A 24,569-nucleotide genomic window follows, 5' to 3' on the forward strand; every position below is an offset into this window, starting at 1 on the left:
GGAATAGAAAAGTAGACATAATTCCTAAACAACTTTGGGCTATCAACAAACCCTGAAGTGAAAAGACCAAATGAAGAAGAGCACATGACACAAGTGGACTGAAAACAGGGAAGCTCAGTCAGTCTGATTTGCATGACTGGCCTGATGCAGGAGCTGGAGACCAAAGCGTCTCCTCTGGAGGGAATGAATTCATCAGTTCACAGATGTCCTGCGTGAAGGACATGAAGGACAATAGGGCGCGGCTGCTTTTATACATAACATATTCCCTCACATATGTCTGTTGCTCAAAACACAAAGAACACTGATTTGAAAGAGATCCCAATAAAAGCCCAAACTCAAACCTCAGCCTAAGCTAAGGCACATTTTTCTCAGTCAAGAAGGACTAGTTCAATCCCCACTGGTGGGAAAAACACACCAGGCTTTTCTCCCTTTCGTTGCACTAAAAACTACTATCCTAAGCACTAGTGCTCATAGTTGAGCATTTTTACTACTGTGCCTTTTTACACCACTAGAAGCAGTCTAAACAGCGCTCTAAAAGCCTGTCAGAAAATTTGCCAGCATGAAATAGGAATTTCATATTGAGGAACAGGACAAATAGGCACTCAAGGCATTTGAAAAGGTCAGCATTAATGTTTAACTGAAACCAGGAAATGAACTATTTTCCTGCAGAGTAGAAGACACCAGATTACCTTACAAAAAACCAGCTGCAGCATTTCAAAACTTGTGAAATGTAGAGAACGAAAGAAAAATGTAGAGAAACATAGAGAACAAAACCAGAAAACAGAGGAATAGCAACAGTATTGTCTCTACAATAAAGATTTTAGCCTATCAATATTGCCACCTCAAAAGGCAATGGCATATAGAGAAATTTGGAAACTATACAATGATTTTCTCTGTAGATCTCTGAAAGAGTGAGCAGAGAGGTGTAACAACCATATTCTATCAGAGACGATGCATGAATAATGCATGAATGAGCAAACTGTACTCAAAAGACGATTTATCCTAATTTGGCCATGGATGCCTTTACTTCTGTCAGTTTCAGATAGACCACTTGTAGGCTTTGGTCATGAACTCACTGCTAGTGTCCAAAGTCTCCAGATTTTTGATTTTGGAAGCAAAAATTCGCTAGGCACACCCTGAAGGCATTTGTCAGAGGGGAGTTAGCTTCCTTTTAATAGCAAAGGTACCTGAAATTCAAGCTCTACTCTTCATAATGCAGACTAATTAACACGCTAACAAAACCAAGAGTATTAGGCATGTCCCAACATGCTTCATTACCTTTTGTTGCCCGTCTTATAATTTTCATGTCATCCTGTAGAGAAGCACAGGAGGGTGAGAACTCCCTCTCTAACACCATGGCTTCAATCCTAAGAGCATAGCTGGAGCACACAAACAAACAGGTTTAGAACTGACAGCCAAAAGAGAACATTTATCGTGAACAAAATAAACCTACTATCTCCTTACTTTGGCACCTGGATTAGTAAATACATGAAGGAATCAGCTTGAGACAGTTTTGATACATCTCCATCAAAGGCTTTTAATTTCTTTACCTAGAAAAGAGAAAAAAACACTAGCAAAGAATTTTATCAAAGATCAAGATTAACTTGACTTTGGAAGGAAACACCTTGAAAAGCAGTAAATTTAACAGGAGGCATTAGAGAGTCCACTCAGCGACGGACTGAATGGCATCACTGTACAAACTCCCGTAATTTGCACACATCCCAATCACAGAAAAGTAAAACCACTAACATCACTCTTCTCCCAAAAACCTAGCTACGCAGTCCAGTGGAAGAAATATGATGCCATTGTTCTGATTGGTGATTCTGATTTCTGATTTCCGATTCATTGTTCTGATTTCTGATCAATGATTGCTCTCATCACTACGTTTAGGTCACTGCTGTCCCAGTTTCCCCAGGAGAACTGGCTCTTTTCTTTCCGACTGGACAATTTGCTGTTCTCTAGCTGTTCACCCACGCAATAGCTGCTTAAGTGATGATCTGAAAAATGATCCTCGACTCTTCAACAACTGTGATGATACACACTTGGGCATAGCTTAAAGTTAACTGTGTTCAGCATTTCCAGCACAGGACTGCCTAGATCTCTTTGGCACAATGCAGCCAAGGTTTAAGTTATGGGTTTTTTTCCAGATATTTCCTTCAACCATTTCCTCTAAAACTCTCTTAAGGGGTAAACTTCATGCTCTTGAGTTTGTATTTTTTTTTCATTCATACAAAATATTTTAAAGATAAATGCAATCTTGCATTTTAAGTTATTTGTTGCCAGTACTTTGAGAACACCATTTACATGCAAAGGAAATATCACTGCATTAATTTTGTCGATCTTCCTTCCCAGCTCCACCAAAATCCATATATTTGCATGATCTGGAAGCCACTGATCTGCTCACATACTTACTATTTGTTTATATAGAAGAACTGGAAAATACATGCATATAGTTTTAAGTGTAACTGGAATTGCTTCCACATCTGCCAACACAGCAACTGTGTCCAAAAGCAGAGCTCGCTTTCAATTACACTATTTCTTCATTCAACCAACAAGTTCACACCCAGTATCAGTTTTATGTTTCCACTGACTTACACACCAGCCCATCATCCTTCCTTTTTACAACACTACACTTAAAGCCCATTCACAACCACATTTACACAGATGGTCTTCAGTTTTGGAAATCGTATTAAGCTATCCTGGAGAGAGGCACACTACATCAGGAGATTAACAGCTATCAGGTTGCCATGATTTAGCAAGATACCCACAGTTTTTTAAAGCATCAGGCTCCAAATTAATCACATAAGTTATTTTTCTGCTTTCACAGTAAAAAAAGTAACTGATTTGTAGTGGAAGACAACATACGCTATGCTAAATCACGATTTAAAATAAATTCTGGACTAGCAGAGGAAAAGGATTCTTTTAACAGCTTTGTTCTGCTTTATTTCCATTCTTTCTCCACATCATAAAAAAATAAAAATGTTGAGAGCACATTAAGAAAGAGAAAACAAAAACTACAAATTAAATCCAGAACAGAAAAAACTTGCTTTTCAAATTAAAAAAACCACAAACAAACAAAAAAACAGCAAAAACAAATGACTGAGAAAGAGAATTCTAATCAAAGAGCAATTTTTATTCAGGCTACCTAACTCCATTTGCTAACACACCACACCACCCCCCCCAATTTAACTCAAGACACTCAGACAAAAGCTCCTTCTAAAGAAAAACGGCATACTCATTTTTTTGAGGCCTGAGAAAACTCCTAATTTACAGAGCCATTCAAGAAGTCTGCCAACAAAAAAACAGGAAAGACCAGACCTGACTTTCCTGATATTTCTAAGGTGTTAAACGAGCAAGAAACAAAATAAAAATAAACACTTTTTCCTACATCATGAAGTGGGGAGTGGGAGACGTCTACTTTCTCAGTTAGTCTTTGCAAGTGTTCTTTAACCTAGCTTCCAAAAAATAGTGGTCTGCAACCTAAACAACAAAAACTTCAAATTCTCCAGCCTCATTTTAGTATGTTGTAAACATGAAAGTTTGCCTGAAAAGGATACAGGCATTCAGAATTGGGGGCGGGGGGGGGAGAAAAGCAGCCCACCAAAAAACCCACCCCAAATCACCAAAATCAAGGTCATGTAAACCACAGGCAATTATAGGAAGGTAGAATTTTAAGATTTAAATGCACAAAAAGTGAACAAGAGATCCTGAGATACTCACAGGAATATTAACTTATTCATGCTACCTGTACTATATTTAAATATACTTTTGACAGTAAGTACCAATCAGTTATCTATGTGGAATGTTAATTTTACAGACATTGGATAAAATCCTCTTTCTTCTACCCTCTTATATTAGGAAAAATGCCTGGAGTGGTACAAGGGAGTACTAAATCCTAGAATTCATCCAGAGGAGGAACTTTCCTATACATGCACAACAGAAGACATCGATGAGGCTGCCTTCTGATGGGTAGGATGGGATGTGAATGTCACAATGCAAAAAGCTCTGGGCACTAGTCAACCCAAAAGACAATCTGTGTAATCAGCCTTAAAACAAAGATGTGCTCACCGCCTGGTTACCCTTTTCCAGCCCACATCAGCCATTCTAACCCCCACTGTGTTTGCCTTAGATGTCCAAAACTACCTTTATAAGCAGCAACAAAGCAGCTCACCTGACAAGCCCAAAACCCAAGCAAGGTGGAGGATAGTGACCCATTCCACAAACAGACAAAACAGAAACACAAAAGAGTTGTAAGGTCCTTTTCATCCTGGAATTCAGCACAGCATAGCCTGGTTCTCCCTATGTGTCAAAGTTTTCAACACAGGAGACTAAATCCTCTGTTAACTTGGCCTTAAAACAGTAAATAGTCTGGGGAATAGCTAAGGTAAAGTTAGGACAACAATTTATTTTGTGTTCCCTCTGTATTACAAATTTCATAATTGAAAAAGACCAGTTACATCACCATGAAGCTGAAAAAAAAAAAAAAGTTATTTGACTTAATTGACACTATCTATAAACTAAAAGAACAGCTTCTGAACTCCAAAGCTAAAAATTACTGAAACACATTTTGGATGGCTGCCCCTACACGTTCCAATGGAGGCTACTCAAAAGCCCGTGGAATTGGTCTCTTCTCTCTGCAGCCATGTTGTCCAAGTCTTCCCAAAGAGAACCAAGACTCTCAGGGTTCAAATTCAAATACCAAATGCAGCCAGGAACTGCAAAGAAACTATGGGGATTGACAACAATGTTCACTATTAATCACGTTAACAGATATAGTAGGTAGGTTTATAATTAGTCTGAAAACACAAAAGAGCTAAAAAATGTGGTTTATTTTAGAATCACAATGAATAACTCTATCAGTCCTGGCCTTGACCTCCTCTCTTCAAGCACAACAAAATCTTTTCCACAACAGTATGCAGCCACATACCAAGATATGGCAGTGTAACGTATACATGCAAGAGAGCATAATTACATTGTATGCTCGGTTCTGTATTAATCAAATTGGGTGCAGAGCTACTAATTTAATTTTTCATTATATTTGTATATGGAATATGCATTTGCCCTGTCCATGCACGCCCATGCACACTAAATCAGATTTTAGATACAGAAGGTTCTCACATATGTAATTTGCTTCATTTTAAAAACAGTTATGAAACAGAGAAAGCCTGATCTTTGATTTGATTTGTGAACAATTGGAGTTGATATGCCTATTGCAAGTATCTCATTATTCTTCACAGGCAGGAAAGCTACTGCAGGCAGGAAAGCTACTGCATTCCTGCCACTCAAGTTTTCAATCATTTTTGAGCTACCAGTAGCACTTCTTTACAACTAGTGGGATTTTACTTTATGGCATAAAACAGGTATGTTGCACTCCTATGCAGGATCTTTGAAGAAGAATATAAATCAGTACACCACTCATCCTTATATATGCTTGCAACTAAGTATTTCTCTGCATTCTGATCAAATAAGTCAAATATCTGCCACGTTACAAACAAGTAAGTAAAGCCGAGTGCAAGAGTCCAGAGAAGTAAACATTTTCTTGGGATTTTTTTTTTTTTTTTAAATATTTCCATACCATTGCAAACATTCAGGACACTAAAGAAAAACAGAGTTAAAAAAATACCAAAACCCCAAAAGCCATCACAGTGGAATCCAACTACAAGGGCATGTAGGAAAGCAGCTAATGTATTAGCTGTATTAGGCACCATGGGGCACATGCCAGGGCAGTGGCAAACCTTTATCAGCAAATGATAGAGAAAAACCTACAGCTATCACAAGGGGCGAAAAAGGAAGCAGCAGATGAAAGCTATTAAGGATGGTCAACCATATAACAGCACTGGCTGAGGAAAGGAGGAGGCAGTTACCTACACAAACATGGTTTGAAAAGGGTAGAGCTGACAGACAGAAACAATTCCAGTAAAGCAGGTGACAGATGATGACGGTTTTAAAACAGAGTATACGAGCAAAGGACAGGCTTGAGACATTATAAAGGAAGTTAAGACATTGTGTTGATAACCTGGGTGTGCATGTGTGTGGGTGAGCTGATTAGCAGTATGATATGCTCTCTTCTGTATATATTTAAAGTATAAATTCTGGCTATTCTAGCTCGTTAAACACTGGACTCTCTCAACTTTTACCAGTCTGGGCCTGCTGATGAGTGCAATGATATGCACATAAAAGGAGCTAAAAGCTTCTCCTCTGTTTTGGTCAGGATGCCAGTAAATGACAGCTGTCAGCCATTTTAACAGTATATTGTTAAGAAACAGCTAGGAATCTTTTTAGAAGTGATATAGCAGAGAAGGGCATTGCTTCAGTCAAGACAAAGGCTCCATGGAAAAAAACATGAGCTGCAAAAGGGATGAAGCAAAGAGATTCCAAATTGGCATTTCTTCTTCTTACAAAACTGCTTACCACAGTAAGGTACAAACAGCAGGACTTCTAACAAGGCTTACACAAAATCAGTCATCTTATCTTATTTGTTAATGTATTGAGAATTTTTATACCTTTTCTTGCTCTTTTTTTTTTTAACCACTGTATGATGGTTAGGCTGGTGCCACACCCACAGCCCTAAACAAAACATTGAGTGGAACCTTGCAGCAAGCTCCAGGTTTGCCAGCTTCAAGAACTTAGCAAGTTTTTCAAATTAAACATTTGAAAATACCCAAACATTTTCAGTTTGACAAAAGACTTCACAGCAGTGCCAATATTTCAATAATGGTCTTAGTTTGACAAAAACATCCAGCAAAGAGTCAGTATTTGCCATTTATACACAAAAATCCCAACAGCTTTCATAGCTGTTGGGATTCTTCATCGAAAACAGCTAGAAAATTACTAGAAAATTACAACACCTATTTTTGCATGTAAACAGAGTTGCCACATTACAACACTGCAAAAAGAAAAAATAATTTTAAAGACAACAGATGTTAAATGTATTTGTTAGCTCGAGTACTTAGCCTCCATTGTGAAAAAGCTGTTCCATTTCAAAACTCTGGAACATCCATCAGGTGCCTGAGATAATATAGACTGCAATTATGTAAAATACGTCACATATGTCAAACTGGTGACCAGGGGAACATTCAGGTAATGTGACTATATATCACAGCACTTCTACATAAGATAAGATTGGAGTATAAATCCAGTGTTTATTCACACTAGATAAAACTGTAAAGGTTGTTGGTAAAAACGAAGAAACGTGACGGTCCAGAGTTGCCCTTTCTACAGCTATGACCAGAATGGTGTTCCTCTCTCCCTCCTTTCACTTTTACAGACTAAGGATTTATGGTACCGTATAAAAGAAAAAGTAGAAGACATCTCCAAACACAGTTATTAGGGTGGAGCACATGCCTGGCAGGGGGTACTTGGCTCTCATTGCAACCTGCAAGACAACTGTGCTACTGGGAAATGTGACTGTAAATACCTGAGCTGCTGAAAAGAAGAATATATGGAGGAACTGCAGAAGCCCATCCATGGTTAACCACCAATTAACCTTTTCGGATCTGACTGCTTAAGTCTCTGCTCAGAGTAATTCTCAACCCCTACAACACCAAAGCAGGTCTTTAGGAGAATAGTAAGTATCTAAGCATAATCCCAGGGAACCCTTGCTGAGGACAGGTGCAACATTCTGCAGGAACAGGCCAATGTGATGACACCTTGCCAAAGCGCTCTCATGTGATACGACAACCAGATCAAAAAGACATTAGGGACTATTAAACAGAGTAGGGAACAGCAAAACAAATAACACCACTTCATCCGATATCTCTAGTGATTTTGGATTATCTGTATGTGGAGAGGGACCGTATAGTTTGGATGGCTTCCCCATAGCTCTGATGGCTTCCCCTTAGCAAACGGTGGATCGCTATTCCAGGAGACAGGTATTCAGACTAGGAGGCAGATAATAAACTAACAAAAAAGAAGGGGACATACAAGGAGAACGATGAACATACATTTAGGGGAAAAAATAGTGCTGAGAAAGACGAACAACAAAAGCTCTGAGGCTCCTAAAGAGAATGGATTTTTTAACTGACTACACTAAAATTTTAGGAGTCATAGTAGTAAATGAGTTATTAGACCTGCTTATTCTTTGAACACTTGAAGCATGAGGACATGAAGGCACTGAAACATTTTTCCATATCAGCAGGAGCAGCAGTCCCTCACACTTGCGATCTTCTCCCTGTCCCCCCAGCTCTCACCGAGAAAACTCCCAAGAAGTTAAACAATTACAGGGGAGTAACGAAGGGAAAGGGGGGGTCTTTCCTTTTCCTGACGGTGAGCAATGAAATCTCTGAAGCATGGAACTAATTAAATACATACAAATACCTGCACACTGGGAACAAGCCTCTTTCCAGCCTTCTCTTGGGAACAGCAACAAATCTAATGTCTATTACCCCTTAATTTCTAATACTCCTCTGCACCATAAAAATCTCTTCTATTAATTTCTCAAGCACCTCCTTAAAAGCACTTCTTAAGTGCTCTGGCCCCACTATCTTGAGGGGCAGGCCTGTTGTCAAATCATCTACTAGGAAATAAATACACCTTTTCCTCTTAGCAGCACCTACTGGATATCTAAAGCATCTAGCTGAGTATTGCAGACAAAATTCTGATAAAATTCAACAACTTACATTACAATTCTATCTGAATTACAACATTTATGTAACATATGAGTATGTTATTTGAAAGATTTTCTACTTGTCATAAAATAACAACCAAGATATAAACCAGAAAGAGGAAAAGAAGAAAAAACACCTTCCTTTCAGTCTAATTTGCTGAATATACACAAAGTTAACTAGGAGTCACTTTCTTTTAAGTTAGTACTTCACCGTTCTCCTCTGTCTGACTCTTTCAGGAAGGAGATAAATTCTGCTTAAATACAGGAATATGTACTGAAAGTCGAATAAAGAGGGAATGGGGAATAGTTTTGAGCTCCCAGAACCAGTTACCTCTTTTTTTCAGATTAATTACATTTCAACTTGTTAATATCCCCCAACTCTAAAAAATTATTAATGAAATATAATAATGTAACACAGTTTTTACAAGATTCCCTACAAAAGCAGCCAAGTTTAGGGTTATATATTTGACAGCAAAATAATACAACATGCTATGCTGTTGACTGGATCTGAGATTTGCTGCTGCACAGAGGAAACAGAGTGCTTCGACAGTATGACCTTGAAGTGGTAAAGCATGGGACTTGAGGCTGATGTGTATGTGGACGTTAACTAGCAATTTCCCAGGTTTCAGACATCACTTTGATGTGAAGCACTCAAGCAATTCTAATGCTAATTTTGTCAAGTTTGTGGTATACATTTCTCTCAAGTACATACAAATGGGTCAGTGGAAATACATGAGCCGACAAGGAACTGTGCATCATTAAGCAGGGCTCCCAGGTCAGTGGATGAAGCTTCACCTCTTTAATCATGTGAATGGACTTGAAGGTTGGGACTGGGAGGGGAGAAAGCAGCACTTGCATGTTGGTCATATGGTGAGCACAGGGACATTGCAGAAGGTGCTGCTGGTAATTCTGTGCCTTCTAACATGTCTCCTTCGGAGCACTAAGTCATGTTAGCAAATTCTACGGGTGCTGTACAGCAGAGCAGCCTTTCTGCCCTGTTGGAACCCAGTGACCCAGGTCCAAGAGCAGGCCCATCCCAGATGCACCAAGCAGGCAGCAAACCAGAAGGGAGAAGAGACAGTAGCATAGGGCTACCAATACTCAACTCGCAGGCATTGCAATGGGAAAGCATAAGGCAGGTGCCAAAGAAGTGAAACTTGGTTTGTTTGCATTAGGATATACTTTGAGTCTGAGTTTTCTGACCCCCCTCCAGAGCAGATTTATCTGCACACAGGAGGGTTCTAGGTCTTGCTTAAATGTTCATGGTACAAAAGGGACATCATAAGGGACATCAGAGAAACAAAAATACCTTATCACTACTTTCATTAAGAAGCACCTTAAAAGTAGGTGAAATTACTTGATGTGAAGGGAACAACTACATTGCAACCTCAATACCACATGTCAAATGAAGATTGAACCTTTGCACTCAGTGGTTTCCTATCCCCGTTCTCAGGAAGGCCTTGGGATTCCTCTTTTACAGACCTTCATGTTGGAATCCCAGGCAGTAGAACTCTACAAAAAAAGAAGTTCCATATAAAACCATTATTTACCTCCTCTGCTTCTGGTAATAATTTAAGAAATTCATGCAGCAGTTCAGAACCATAGGGCTCACTTCTTCCATGATAAATATCTTCAATGATAGATTCAGCAGACCTTGAAAAAACAATTGAGCATACACATTTCTAACACTTGCAGGGTGAATAGTTGCAACAAATTGAAAAAAGCCATGCCCAGGCTACTCAAAGAAATTATAATGAGGTTATGTATCAGTGTCCACAGCAGCATTGGTCTAACACCACTTTCAGTGATGCCTTTACTGAAGGGCAACATTATCAGTGAATAAAATCAGCATTGAAAGAGCTTGCTCTTAAAAAAAACAACCCTCATCTCACTCCTTTCTATTAATTCTTTATAAAGAAAGGAAGCCAGTGAAAAGCGGCTCTCATGCAGTATTACATGAGATATATGGGCTTCCCGTAACTATACATGAAAACTCACTTTAACTGGTTAACAGTAGCAAACTCTAAATGTTTGGTGCTAAGTCATAATGGCACTCAAAACTAAACATATTAGAAAACAAATTATGAAATGTAGTTACTTATGACAAATCTGTATAGAACTGTAACGTCCACAAGGAACAGAGCACAATATACACTACATTTGATGAGAGCTACAAAGAATTTCACGTATCTGCAGCTTGCACTAGCTGCATGGAAAAATCAAATCTTACTTTTTGAATTGTTTGAGAAATATCCCAATGTTCATACTTCTTTTTGCATCCAAAATGGAAACCTGAGAGAGAAAGCAAGAGAGATTAATCTACCAATACCTAAGAAAATAGTATATAATGCAGGTATCATTTCTTAAATTGCTACAGATAATTGTTTGCAGTTGCCACCAAATCACAGGCCAAATTAATACACAGTGTCACTTCTTATCAACAAAGATCATATATTACAGAACTAGTTTTTACCAGGGAAATACACAGCATACCCACAACACCTTTTTCCAAGTGAAGAAAAAAACCACAGCAACATTTATAGAAGAAAGGAATCAAGGTAAGTTCTATTTCATTACAAAGTAAAAACATTCTTCTTGCTCATTTCATAATGCTGCATCTGCAAAATGTTGCTTATCAAGTAATACGTTGTATTGCATTTGAAGCTCCTGTGGTTAGTGAGCACAACACTTCAAAACCTACATATATCAGAGGTTTTGTAACAAATGTGAGGATGGTCTTTCTAAGCAGAGGTCAGTATGCACTACTGATTTCATTCACACAAACTAACAGCCATGCTGATCCACAGAAAGATAAGTAAGTTGATCTTGAATCAAAACTTGAGACAGATAATGCTCAAATCTGTTTGCTTTATCTAGAAGCAAACAGAAACTCATAATACAATAATAGTCTCCCCCTGCTTTATATTTTAAAGTTGATTTGCTGTATCATCTTATGTGTACAATTCCAGAGATTAAGCAGAGAAAAAACCCACAACTTTTTTTCCCTAATTAATTTTAAATTTTTTTTAAAATAAAAGTGTTAATTCTTTTTATGCTAGTTTTTCTTCCTGTAACAGCATACAAGTTCAAACCTGAGATGTCTGCCCCATTCTAGCAAATCGCATCCTTAAGGTTAAAATTTTACCACAGCTATTTTGGTGATAACAGCTATACAAAAGTCATGAGATTTACAAGGACAAGAGAATTGTTTCACATTAACAGTGCCACCTGATTGCTACAATAAAACAACTCAGTACACACAGATGTTCAAGACTGCTGTTGGACTCACATGATGTTTGAGGTTTTGACAACTGTAAAGGTGTCTTGACCTCTGTGACAGTGCATGAATTAGAAATACATATATAAATGCAATGTTGGCATCATCATGAAATTGAATTAGCCTGCAGTCAGCTGGTGACAGTGAAAATATAGGTATGATTAATGTGCTATCCTCAACATACACCCAGGAGACAGCTTCCTCATCTGCTGAAAAGAGTGAATCAGATTTAAAAGTTTTCTGAAATTCTGGAATTTCCTCTCTTCTGAAACCAGCAAAGACTAGAAAACACAGGAAATATCAGCTTATTAGTTTTAATTAGATGATTGCTAGCCTGAAGCCCTTCAGTTTTAGCATATGCAAAGATAAGAGGACAGATTGTGTTTTATTCTCCTGTTATCTTAGGAGTTGAGAGGCCCCCAACAGATCATTAAGGGAAAGCCCTTTAACATAGGACAGGTTCAACTACCTCTCCCCCTGCAGTATCTAATCTTTTTCAAATGTTTTACTGCAGGGACCTCTCACTGACCTCTCAAACTCCAGCTCCGGTCTCCAATTGCTCTGGTCACTCCTAATTCTCTGATTTCTCTGTACTAGTTTAAGCCTATAAGCTTTGCCATCATGATTTGGGTTTTGGTTTGTTGGGGTTTTTGAAAGCATATTCACAGTTAACCTTCTGTACATATTATTTTCAGTCACAGTTGGTAACTCTTACAGTAAGGCTGACCATCAGCTGCATAAACCTCTGGTTTCCATGGCACAACCCAGATTAACAGTACAGCCTCAAACAAAACTAGAGATTTTTTTTAAACATCTTCCCTTGAAGAAAAACAACAGATGGCAATGTATACAGCTGCATTTGCCTTATCAGCACAACATAAAAATGTCATAGCTGTTCTTAAGTACAAGGATCTTAGACACACTTCTTGCTCTATATATGACTGTACTCTATTTTTTTCTCTGATTTCTTGTTCAAGCACACAATCAAAACACTTGGCTCAGTTTTTGGTCACTCTTTGCTTGGGGTCCACTTCAAGATTATCAGAAGTGTTTGAAAAAGCTGTCATTACTTAACTACCTTCAAGGAGTTTCTAGCTGGGAGCGTAAGGAGGAGAAAAGGGGAACCTGGCAGATACTCCATAAATACAAGTTCCTACTCCTTGCACACAAGTACGATACTTTCCATCTCACATTGTTGCAATATTAGATTCATAATCTTAGCCTTAACATATTTGTAATGTCTACTCTTCTTCCCCACCAAGCTTTCACTCTACTTTGTCCTTGCAAAAAGCTGTCTGCATATGACTTCCTACCACGCTGTTGCTTTTTACCCTCTAAACATTACCTCAGCTTTTTATAAATTCTGCTCAGTCTGGTCCTATCTTCTGTTCATACACACCTTCAGCACTGGTGCCAGCACAGCATGTTCCAAATCTCTGTTCACCACCTAAAGAGATTTTAAAGTGCTGTCTACCAGTAATACCCTTGGACTTCTTGACTCAAAAAAGTTGCACTGGACTGTAAGTAAGAATTGAAAACAGACTTTCCTAGTCTCACTGGGATTCTTCATACCAAAGAAAACTCTCATATCGTTTCTTATGATTTACTTCAGATAAATTCAGGAGAGTTTTCTCCATTGTCATCTTCCTCAACTCTCCTGCCAGAGAAAACTATTAAATTTTTTTTTTTGTCCTACTCTAGAAATACTACAATTCTCTCAGATACTTCGCAATATCTTAACACCTGCACTTTGCCAGCCAATGCAAGTGTCACTGCTTCACACACTTGCCACCTCTCCTTCATAAAAAATGCAATCTTCGAAGCAAGGACAGTTGATTGACTCATGAATCTGCTTCTCATCACCATAGTATTCAACTCAGCGTATTTCTGCAATCTGCAGCAGGCATAGATCATGTGGGGTAGTAACAGCATCAGTTTGACAAATGTTAATCTACCACTGAAATATTTGCTGGTTTAGATGTATTAAGGGGAACATTAGCTTGAGTACCATGGTGAAGTTGTGATGATGGTAACAGGAAAGCTACTTCTGAACTCTCACACAAATTCACAACCAACACAAGAGATTCAGACTGTTCTGGGAGACACAAAAAGCCCCACATCAATACTGACTTCGTAGTGACTGCAGAAATGCAATAGGAGTTTCTTGCCATGAGACTGTCAATAAGGAACAGGAACATGACGAAGTGGATTTATGACAGATCAGTGAAAGCAAAACATCACATGTGTTCTTTGGATAAGAACAATGGGGTTTCACATGGTGGGATACAGTTTACAAATTACAGCAAGTGTGGAACAGCCTGCTGGCGCAGGCTTGGTGCTGGAGGTTAGGAAGGATATAAACAACCTCCTGCTTCAGCTTCCACTTCACCTTACAACACACTAACCATCACTGTTGAGTTTAATATTTTGGCCTCTATTCTCTGAGCCACACGCACTGCCTGGAGTGGTTGTGGAAAGGTGCACTTCCACAGTGCGGCAGAGTGAACCTCGAAGCTTACTACAGCACTGCCCCACTCCATGTCATCCTCCCTTGTCACATTCCTAGCCTGCTCTTTCCCTTAGGCAGGCACTGGTACTCATCTCATTGGTTTTTTGCTGTGTTAGTCCTCTGCTGGATTAACAGGTTGAATCAGCTCTCAAGAAGGTGGAATGAGCATCAGAGCCAGCACAGGGAAAACAGAAAGAGGGCATGACTAGGAGAAGGGAGAAGAGACATCCTGTTTGCCCCTTCCATCTTTCTTCTCTCACTAGCCCCTTGCACGGGCTCTGGAATTCACTGCACCCTTTCGCAAGCCACCAAAACTCACTAAAATAGCAGAAAACTACTCCAGTTGAAAACAAAACAAAAAACCCCAACAGCATTCTGCTGAGCTACTTAAATCTGTTTACAGAGGGTCCAATGTCTGCCAGAGCCAGCGCACAGATGGGGGGAGGTGAGGGACAGGAGCAGAAGGACAGTTCGAAGGAGAAAGCAAGAGCAGCTCCCTTGGCTGGCAACAAGCTGTTTTGCCCACTCCGCTGCCAGGCTGGCTATAGCCTAGGTGAGTGTATGTTGTGCCATACTGTGAAACCACTAAAGGATAGGAAAAGTAAATTGGTGCGTAAACTTAACTCTACACCCTCTATTTTTCAGAGGCTCAAATCACATGAAATCATAGGGCAAATTAAGCCTTTAGTCAAGGCAACATGTTAATTAATCGCCTAAGGGTTTGGTGAGGGATTGTTTACAAAAAGGATAGCATTTGCTGTAGGAGTTTGACTCTAATCTCAAAAGAGAATTCTGTTATAATGATGATGTTTAGTGCTAAGCCTCCATAATTGGGATTCAATAACCTGAGTTGGGCATCTGAATTCCCTGTATAAATCACTGACAAGTGAGGAATTAAAAGGACATGCAGTATTGTAAGCTCCTACATGAAGAGAGGGCTTTTTCCAAAACTGCTTATGATTCCACAATCAACAGCGATCTCTGGAGAAGGTATGAAACCCCTATCCCTACCACAGTCTCTGGGGGAGTGCCCTCAACACTGCCTGAAGAGTCACTCTTCACCATTTCCACTGAAGCTATGCCACTACACTGAGAGGAACCCCACTGAGCCAAAATAATAGACTCTCCGGCCACGCACTTTTGTACAGCACTTTTGGCACATGCTGGTTTTTTCGGATTTGGATTTAAGTGATACTTGAATTTATGCACTTGAAGTTATCTTGAAAATTTGCTGCTGACATACTATGCCAACTAGACTAATTCCACTATTTAAACTGCAAAGAACATGTTTCACTGCTAGACCATAAAGCACTTTCTAAAATCAACTGTGTTTTACACAAAAGGAATAGAGGTAGTGAAACACAAAATGTCTTGCCTATCTTCTGCTGCCAGGCCAGCGATGCAGCCAGGAACAGAACTACAGCTTCCTCAGCCCCACACTAACGTGCTTTCCGCAAGGTCACATGGATGCTGTGTACCTCGGCCTGCCCCCAACTCCTTTCAACCCCCCTAGATTTTACTACAGTGAACTGAGGATAACCGTCATACATTAAAGGAAGTGAGCAGCAGCTGACAGCACTGATGACGGAAATCACACACATTGCCTATGCCTTGAACCTCCGTACTTTTGCTGAATGATGCCTGTGGTAACGTTAAGCATGTGAGCTGTTGCGTATCTGTGCTTCCGCACTTCCAATAACACATAGCTCTTCTGGATTATCTCCTTCCCTCCTTGCTAAGCAGCTAGTACTGCAAAGTCCATTAACATACAAGAAACTGCTCATCGCTGTCTGACACACTGCTGCAGCATGCTTGACAAAGCTTAGCAACGGAGTTGAACATTTTGTCACTTAAGTAGCATAACTCAGAGACAAGTACTGTTGCCTCAACCACCTGCCATGCGCAAAGGCACCATGGGAGTCCTGAACCAGGCTGGACAAGCATCAGGCAGTGGAGGGAGATGCATTGAACTACCTTATCAGCTCCAGACGGATGCACAAAAACATTAACTTGTAGCAAGGCAGGTTTTCGTTTCCAAGGCACTGTATCTTGGAGAAACCCTTGTTTTGCAGGCCTGTAATTTTAATCTCTAACACTGCTCTTAACCTTCTCAGGATGCCCCGAGTTTCAAGCTGTACATGAAAACGCGTGAGTTCTGGAGCACGCCGGGGTTTTCTCTGCCCCAGCTACTGTACGCTAGGGACCACATTCAGTTGCTTATCGTCATTTTTGCTATAACTAGATCTTCTCCATATGGCAGTCCTGAAAGGGGGAGCTTCTAAGGAAACACACACGGGGCCAGAGTTGTGTACGTCTGCATGCAGTACAGGAAGTCCACTCACTGCAAGCCGGATTCGAAGATGAACATAGCCTGAAAACAGCACAGAGGTTAATGACTACCTCTGACGATGGCCCCAATTACTCCTTCCCGATGTCAGGGTTTCAGAGTCTGCAATACCATGTCTGTTTTAAACCCCTTATTTTAGTCTATGTACAACATGCACACTATCAGTACATTGGTTTCTCTCCTTGTCCCTGCTGATCTTATTTTGACATTCTCTGAATCCTGCAAGATACCATCAACTTCAAGTCCCTATTTTCTCACTAAAAACTGATACATTGTTACATCTCTTAACCCCATGCCCTCTGTATTTTGTTTACAAGCTAACATGTATGTAGAAGCACACTGGTGATTAAATCTGCATTTCAACCCTGCAATTACTTCACAGAAAGATCACTTGAGACAATTGAATTCAGGCTTCACAAAGAGGCTGTCTATACATCAGGATTTAAGAACTAGAAAAGCTACTTATCAGTTCACCGGAGAGTATTTCAACCTGAAAGTGCTTGGTATATACCTTCTCACCACCAGAACTGAAATCAGTAACAATCTTCAGACCTTCTTAGAAGGTTATTTTAGTGTCCAGAAAAAGCAGGGTAGATGAAATAAAGTTTTCATTAGCAGGAAAGCAATGTTTATGAAAGTTGAAACTTTAAAATTATCTCAATTAAATAACAAATTCCCTTAATCACTATATTATGTTTTATTTCCTTGCTGTCATACTGGTACTTCCCTTCCTGAAGTCTCTAGGACATCAAGGATATATACACCATTAACCCTTACAATAGGATTCTCTTCCTTCTCACCTGGTGCATGTTTGCAGGTAGAACATTTTGTTTGTACAACAGCCATAGTGGAAGAGCTGAAGAAAAAAGTTACAATACACCTATGTTTCACACTGAAAACTCAAGGGCTATCCAACATGAGTAAATACAGATGCCTTCAGCTCCCTCCATTTATTTATATTTATTTTAACAGGTGACCAAATCACAGCACTTACCAGGTAAAAATAATAAAATACTATTAGCTCTTTGAAAAACAAATGTGTGCCACTAAGAACAAATTGCTTATCCTCCCCATGGTTCCCCTCTCCATCAAATCAAGACAAATTTGACTTAAGGATAAAACATGACAGAGAAAGAGACAAAGGGGAGTCAGAATTCACACCAATTCCTACAGCATTATGTAAAAGAGAGGTTTTACTTCAATTCTTACCTCCTCTTTAGTCTCTTTAAATGAAGACTTTAAAGATCGACTTCGGGGGTCCTGGGGCTTGGTTTCTTCCTGCTGCCCAAAAAGTTCCTCGATTGTCTTTGTATCGATCTGATACTGCGGTCTTGCAGCAATTGTCCAGATATTGTTTTTACCACGGACTTGTTCTTCAGGAATAGTTTTCCAGAAAAAGCTCCGCATTCGTTTTTTTTTGCCATGGTTGTCATGCCCATTTATCAGCTGTGGAGGCAGAGGTATGTTTGGCCCAGGCAGTGGAGGAGGGGGTGGGGGAGGTGGCGGCATCCCCGGGGGGAGCGGAGGGGCTGGGGGTGCCCCTGTGAGGGGACATGGCGGGGGGGGCGGTGGTGCTGCAGGCTGAGAAAGTTGAGATGCTGTCGTCGTATCCTCATTCATTAATCCTGTTGCAACTGGAATAGCCCCATTTTCTTTATCATTGACCAAGGAGAGACAATTCATAACATGCATTTTATGTCCTCTCCAAAGAGGAGAGTGTTACTTCCTTGGACCGGTTTGAAACATTGAACAGTGAGCGCAGCAGCAGCAAGTATCACGCTCTCTCAAACTCTAGTCTGCCAGCAGTAGCAACACAAGAGAGGACTGTACCATCTTCGCAACCTACAACAAAGGACAATAGGGAGACTCAGATCAGAGAGACCGGATATTGTCCCTCGCACTGAGGCGACACTAAAATTAAGGTATAACAGCTATCAAGTTTTTAATCCAGAAGCGAAATTTAGTGAATCAAAAGTCTTTCCCAGGGCAATTCTATAAAACTTATCTACACCAAGATTTCAAATAGCTTTAGGTACCTAGATTTCAAGAACATACGTAAAAATAAGAATACCTCTTAAATTGCCCACAGTTGATACTGAACCCACCTATTAATCTCAGTTCAGTGCAATTTTGTAAGAGGATATATTTATGTCAAATTATTAAAACAAACAAATATTATTCCACTCCTAATTTCAGATTATTTTTTAAAGGTGATTACACACAGTTAGAAAATATAAGTACTAATTATGGTACTGGATTAACTGGATCAAACAGACCTTGTTTGAATCCTTTTAATTCATTACTTAAATCCAAGCTGCATTAAAATAATGAACAGTATGTTGATGATTTAACAGCCTAGCATAATGTACTGGTTTTTTGCCTTCATATTTTTCACACAATTGTCAATAAGGGAAAAACAGTGTGCAGCCCCTAAACTCTCTATGTTCACTGAGCATAAACATACAGTATTTGCATTTTACCATTACTGGTCTGGTTACACTACCTCCCAAAATGCACTAAGAGAAGAAAGACCACAGTTTGATTAAGCTGCCCCTTATAATTTACTTATAGGTTAACGGAGCCAGTTCAATAAGGGGCGACAGATTGAAAGGACAGAGGAGCTGATAGGAACAGTAACCTACACATCCTAAGCGCTGCACGTATGCAAAGCCTTAAATATTTAGGAAAGCTTTTACATCTAGATTACCTCATGAAGCAGCTTAACAAGAACCACAATAGTTTTGAGCAATTTTTCTTATACTGTCACCTACTAAACAAAGATGCTGTTATCAACAGTAAACCTTCAAGTAAGAGAATGAATTCTGCAAAAAAGCACAATTTTGAAAGCCAAATCTATTAAAACAGATTTACTTCGTAAGTCTCAGAGAAAACAGATTAAGGCGTTTCAAATACAGACCAATGAAGAATCCCATGGTTTTATGGAAATTTGTAACTTATCTCAAAAAAAATTTGGGAATTTACAAAAAAAAATACCAAAGATACCACACAATACAAATGTAGAAGACAGCCAGTCCCTGAGCAAAAATCAGTCACAAGAAAGCTCAATAGACAGAGCTGAAGTAACGCACTGGCACAAGAACAATATCAAATCACAAATTTGGCACTGATTTAGCTGTATGCCTCTTCAGCAGGGTTCACATAGAGCTAATAGCAACCCAGATCAATTTGACATTGTATAATAGTGATGAAAACACCTTCTCTATTTTTGCCAGAGATCCATCACTAGAGTGTACACGAACAAACAGACCCAAGTCACAGAAACAAGCCTTAGGGCAAATTCTCTCTTGGTCTGCAAGGACTCAGCCACTCACAGCTTCACTGAAGTCAATGTAAACCGACACAAAATGATCCACTGTACCTTTTCTTCTCAAAAGCTTGCATAGGTAGCAACAAACTCCTCTTTCCTGCTTCAGATTTTCTAACCTTATACCTTACATTATCAAGGTATTAGCAAGAATAGAAAACATATATAAAAACCTGTATGAAGTTTAAGTCAGTCATAGGAACGATGGAAAATATTTTAATGGCAGGGTAAAAAGGGGAAGAGCTACAAAGAAAGTGGATCAGGATAGAGGGTTTCAAATTTAAGTCAGCACTAATACCCAGTTGCTATTACACAGCTCTGTATGTTCATGCCTCTCCTCCTAAGTTCATGATCATAGAAGCAGAGAGGCATAAAAAAGCAGGTGCAAGGTGGTGGAAAGAGATTAACCACTCAAAGCAATTAAGTGTTGCATTAATTTAAAGAAATACTCAACGAGGAAAAAATCTTTTCTTCCCTACCACTTATTTAAAAATGAAAAATGTATTAGGTAGTCTTCCATCATCACAAAGCAGTATTCAACAGTTATTATTTTCTAACTCAGGTTCCCACAGAGTTAAAAAAAAAAAAAAAAGGAAAGAAGGAAAGAAGGAAAGAAGGGACAGACAGACCAACCGACCATGCCCCTGGGCGATGTGCAAGAACGTCATTTTGAAACTTCCAATAAATCTAGATGTTTTAAGAAAAATGGGATCAAATCCTAATGAAACAAAGTTGTAGGCGATGAATCATCAGAGTCCCGGCACTAACACAGAAGAGTGGAAAACGACTGATCTCAGACCTAAGCATTTCTAAGTTAGACAAGGGACACTCCTAGTGAAAGGAGTGGAAAACGCAAGGGGAAGAAAACATCCCAACCTAGATGTAAAGATAGATAGATAGAACAGGAAAAACTGTTTTCAAGCCAATGAGCCCTGTACTGCTTTAGATGAGGTAACCGTCACCCAGAACCAGGAAAGGGGAAGAATCAGCATTTAGAAGGGAGGCATGAAAGGAAAGGCACAGCATAAAGGCTGGCATTCAGCTTTGTCTTCTGACAGATAAGCACGATGCAAGTGACAGAGGTCACCTGCTTGTAAGAGGACGGCGGTCTCGAGTTACCAGATACCAGGAGACTAGTCAGAATTCTCTTCTCCTGCTGCCTCTCAGAGGAGCGGCTTGAAGACGTTCCCAGCGCCCCCGCCATTACCGTGGGTGGGAGAGAAGAGAAGCTGGCAGCCAGGACAGGCTCTGGGCCGCTTGTTGGTATCAGCAGGTGCCTCCAAGCAGGAAGTACAGCGAGGGGAGGTGGGGAACAAGGCAGCCGTTCCGACTGTGAACTACAGATTATGCCGGGACTGGGATGCATAATAAAACCCAAGCAAAATTTTAACTCCTAAGGAGCCTCTCTGCACTATTCAAAGGATTAAAGAGATAAAAAAGAAAGGGACCCAAGAACAAACATTTAAGATGTCTCAATTACACTTCATTATTGCATGTTTGTTATCCAAAACATCCCAAGAAGTGCAAGAGCTTTACTGCACGTTTTAATTGTGTCCATATTTGGCATAAAAGCAATATTTTATTTCTTTGTCTCGTTCATTGTTTTAGGCAACCTAATCTAAATTGGAAATGTATTTCAAATTTAGAGGGTGGGGACAACTTTCTCCCCAGGTAAGAAGACAAACATTCTGAAGTAATTCGTTTCTTGCAAAAAAGGCAGTTGCCACTGAGACGGGACATACATTACATTTGCATACACAAATTAACAGGTGAAATGCACGATGCGCTGAAGGGCATTTCATAATTCATACTGCAAGATATTACTCCCTTTAACTCACACCTTATGTTCTCTGCTGCCCACGTTTGTGTCAGGCATCGTCCAAATTCTCATGAGAACAACGCCGATTTTGACACCAAAGCCCAACCACAGTATTTGGATGTCTGGGTCTCAACAACAGCCACACAAAAAGGTAAACGGAGCAACCAGTTGCTAACTGCAGATAAAGAAACTGCGAACGCTGCCTCATATAACTAGCCGCTGATCTTGCCAAAACGTGTGGGTTACAAGGAAGACGCAGCTCGCGCTATCACAGCAACTTAGCACTTCACCGCTTAACGCATCCGACAAAATCCCTCACACGGCACGACCTTCCTGCCAGCCAGCCAGCCAGGATGGGCAGGGAACCCCGAGCCGGTTCACCACGCAAGCCTGACGGGCAGCGGACAGAGGGCCCCCGCGCCAGGCAGGGACATTACGCGTTTTGTCAGGGGGGCTCGATTCCAGCTGGTTTTTGTCTGGGCTCCCAGCCGCTGCGCTCACCTCGCCGCAAGGAAGGGGACGCCAGGGGAACAGCCCTCAGCCTTACCGTCTTATTTTCCGTCCGGAGCGGGTGTTTTAGCCCGGGTGTCCGCGAAAGGCGGGCAGCGTGTCTACGCGCCCGCCGCGGGGACCCTGCCGCCGGGACCACCCGAGGGGCCCTGAGAGAGATCCTTACGTCGTAACTCCCTTCGACCGACGCCGCAGGCCACGGGGGAGCGCCGAGGGCTTTTCGGGGGGGAAGCTGCGCGGGGGTGATGCCGCCCTGCCGGCTCGGCCGGACCCGGGGTACCACCGCGACCCTCTCTCACCTCAGCCTCCCGCCGGATCCCGGGCACCCTGAGGCGCCTCGCACCCGCCGCTCCCTCGCGCCCCGCCCCAGCGGCCGGGCCGGGCCCCGCCCCGCCCGCAGGGGGCGCCCTCGCGCCCGCCGCTCCCCGGCGGGAGCTGCCCGACCCCCTCCCCTGCAGGAGGTGCGCGGCGGGGGAGGGGGGACGGACCACGCTCGTCCCGGCGGAGAGAACCGGGGTCCCCGAGGCAGCCCCCCGTTCTGCCGCACACGCCCACCGTGCGAGGGGAGCGGGGGCGGCTCTCGCCCCTTGACGGGGGGGCGGCCGGAGAGGTGAAAGAAGCGGCGGGGGGCGCCGGACCCCGGGGTCCCGCGGGGGGCGGGGGGAGAGAGCGCTCTCCCCTCCACCGTCTCGGGAAGGCGGAGAAGGACCCACGGCAGGCGGCGGCGACCCCCCGGCCGCGCCCCCCGGCAGCGCGGAGCCCCCACCCAGCCAGGGGGAGACCCGCGCGGAGCACACACACGCACACCCCCCCGGCCCCCTCCGTGCCGCGCCGCTCCCCTCACCTCCGCGCCCGCGGGAGCACGCGGCGCCGCGCGCAGCAGGGCCCGGTGCCGCCGCCGCCGCCGCCTCCTCCTCCCATCGCGCCGCGGCCGCGCCGCCGGAGCGGGCGGGGGCGGGGCCGCGCGCGCAGGCGCGGCGCGGGCGGGGCCGCGGCAGGTGACAGCTGCGGCGGCGGCGGCGGCGGCCCCCGGGAGCGCCCCGGCCTCCGCCCGCCCCCCGTCTCCTTCCGTCGCCGGCCGGTGCTACCGAAACGCCTGTGCGGGAGGAGGGCGACCCGCTTTTCCCCAGCGCCCGGTGCTGCCGCTGCCGCCGCGGCGTGCGGAGGTGGGCATCGGCGTCCGCGGTGGGTCGTGTTCTAAGCAAGCTCCTGCGAAGCTCTCTGGTGGGCATAGAAATATGTATATATATATATATATCTATATCAATATCATTTACCGCATGCTATCACCGGACTCACAGCAACTATTTCCGTAGAAACAGAGCGGCAGCGCTCTGGGCCACGCTCCCGGTTAGAAGGAACGGGCTCCCTTCCACGGCTGAAGCCTTTCACCCTCTGCCCTGGCTCCCGGGCAGGCATCCCCTTTTGCATCCCCTTTTCCATCCCCTTTTCCATCCCCTTCCCGCACCGCCGCCTCACCCCGGCGCTTCCCCGCCAGTCTCCGAAGCGGACGGGGCGAGAGAGCATCAGGCAGACTTAAGGTACCATCGCAGCCCTGGGTTATTGTCGCCCTAGGCAGCTCACATGACTTGCGGACACCTGAAAGCCAAAGTACCATCCACAGATGATTCAGCAAACAAATACATCGTCTGAAAATATTTTGCCAAGAGATTGGATCACATTTCAAAAATAAAACCATTTTCCCAAAAAGAGTAAAGGTGAAGAGCTTTGCTCGAGTAAATATAGAGTCACGGCTGTAAGGAACAAACACAGCGTCCACACCCCAGCACTACTTTTTACGGGAGGCCAATTCTGAGGCAGGATCAGAAACGCTTCCTTTCCTGAGAAAGGAGGGAGGGAGAAAGAAAAAACCTCACCTCCAGCCTTGCACAATCAGCCACCAGAGCTTCTGAGCTGAGCGCGAGAGACAAAATAACACCTAGTCCCAGCCAGGGGTGGGAAGGCAGGAGCGGGAGGACGAAAGGGTGTCTCATCTTGGTGCGGAGTGCTTAACCTGCACTGCTGCCTCTGCCCGGGGTTTGGGAGGCAGGAACCGGAGGAAGAGGGGGAGGCCAGGCAACCTCCTCCGGACCCAGACCTAGAGCTCATGCCCGTGGTTGCTGAGGTTACACCATCCTGGCTCGTGGTTGCTGAGGTTACACCATCCTGGCTTACAG

The 24,569-nt window shown here is 42.5% G+C and overlaps 1 protein-coding gene across 3 annotated transcripts in view; it reads right to left on the minus strand.

Moving 5' to 3' along the window:
* FHDC1 (FH2 domain containing 1) overlaps positions 1-23,325 on the minus strand; it is a 38,006-nt gene extending 14,681 nt beyond the window's left edge. The window contains exons 1-6 of one of the 3 annotated variants that reach the window (XM_030023335.1): positions 23,237-23,325; positions 17,948-18,580; positions 10,836-10,897; positions 10,156-10,258; positions 1,465-1,550; positions 1,279-1,379 (exon numbers count right to left, since the gene is read on the minus strand). In XM_030023335.1, coding sequence (XP_029879195.1) covers positions 1,279-1,379; positions 1,465-1,550; positions 10,156-10,258; positions 10,836-10,897; positions 17,948-18,430 — 835 coding nt within the window. In that variant the 5' untranslated portion in view covers positions 18,431-18,580; positions 23,237-23,325. Of the gene's footprint in view, positions 1-1,278; positions 1,380-1,464; positions 1,551-10,155; positions 10,259-10,835; positions 10,898-17,947; positions 18,581-21,182; positions 21,314-22,429; positions 22,740-23,236 lie in introns of those variants that run through there. The other 2 variants (XM_030023344.2, XM_030023354.2) reach the window with 2 other exon arrangements.
* Between the last annotated feature and the right edge of the window lie 1,244 nt (positions 23,326-24,569).

This window comes from Aquila chrysaetos, chromosome 1, assembly GCF_900496995.4.
Source record: "Aquila chrysaetos chrysaetos chromosome 1, bAquChr1.4, whole genome shotgun sequence".
Classification (NCBI taxonomy): domain Eukaryota; kingdom Metazoa; phylum Chordata; class Aves; order Accipitriformes; family Accipitridae; genus Aquila; species Aquila chrysaetos.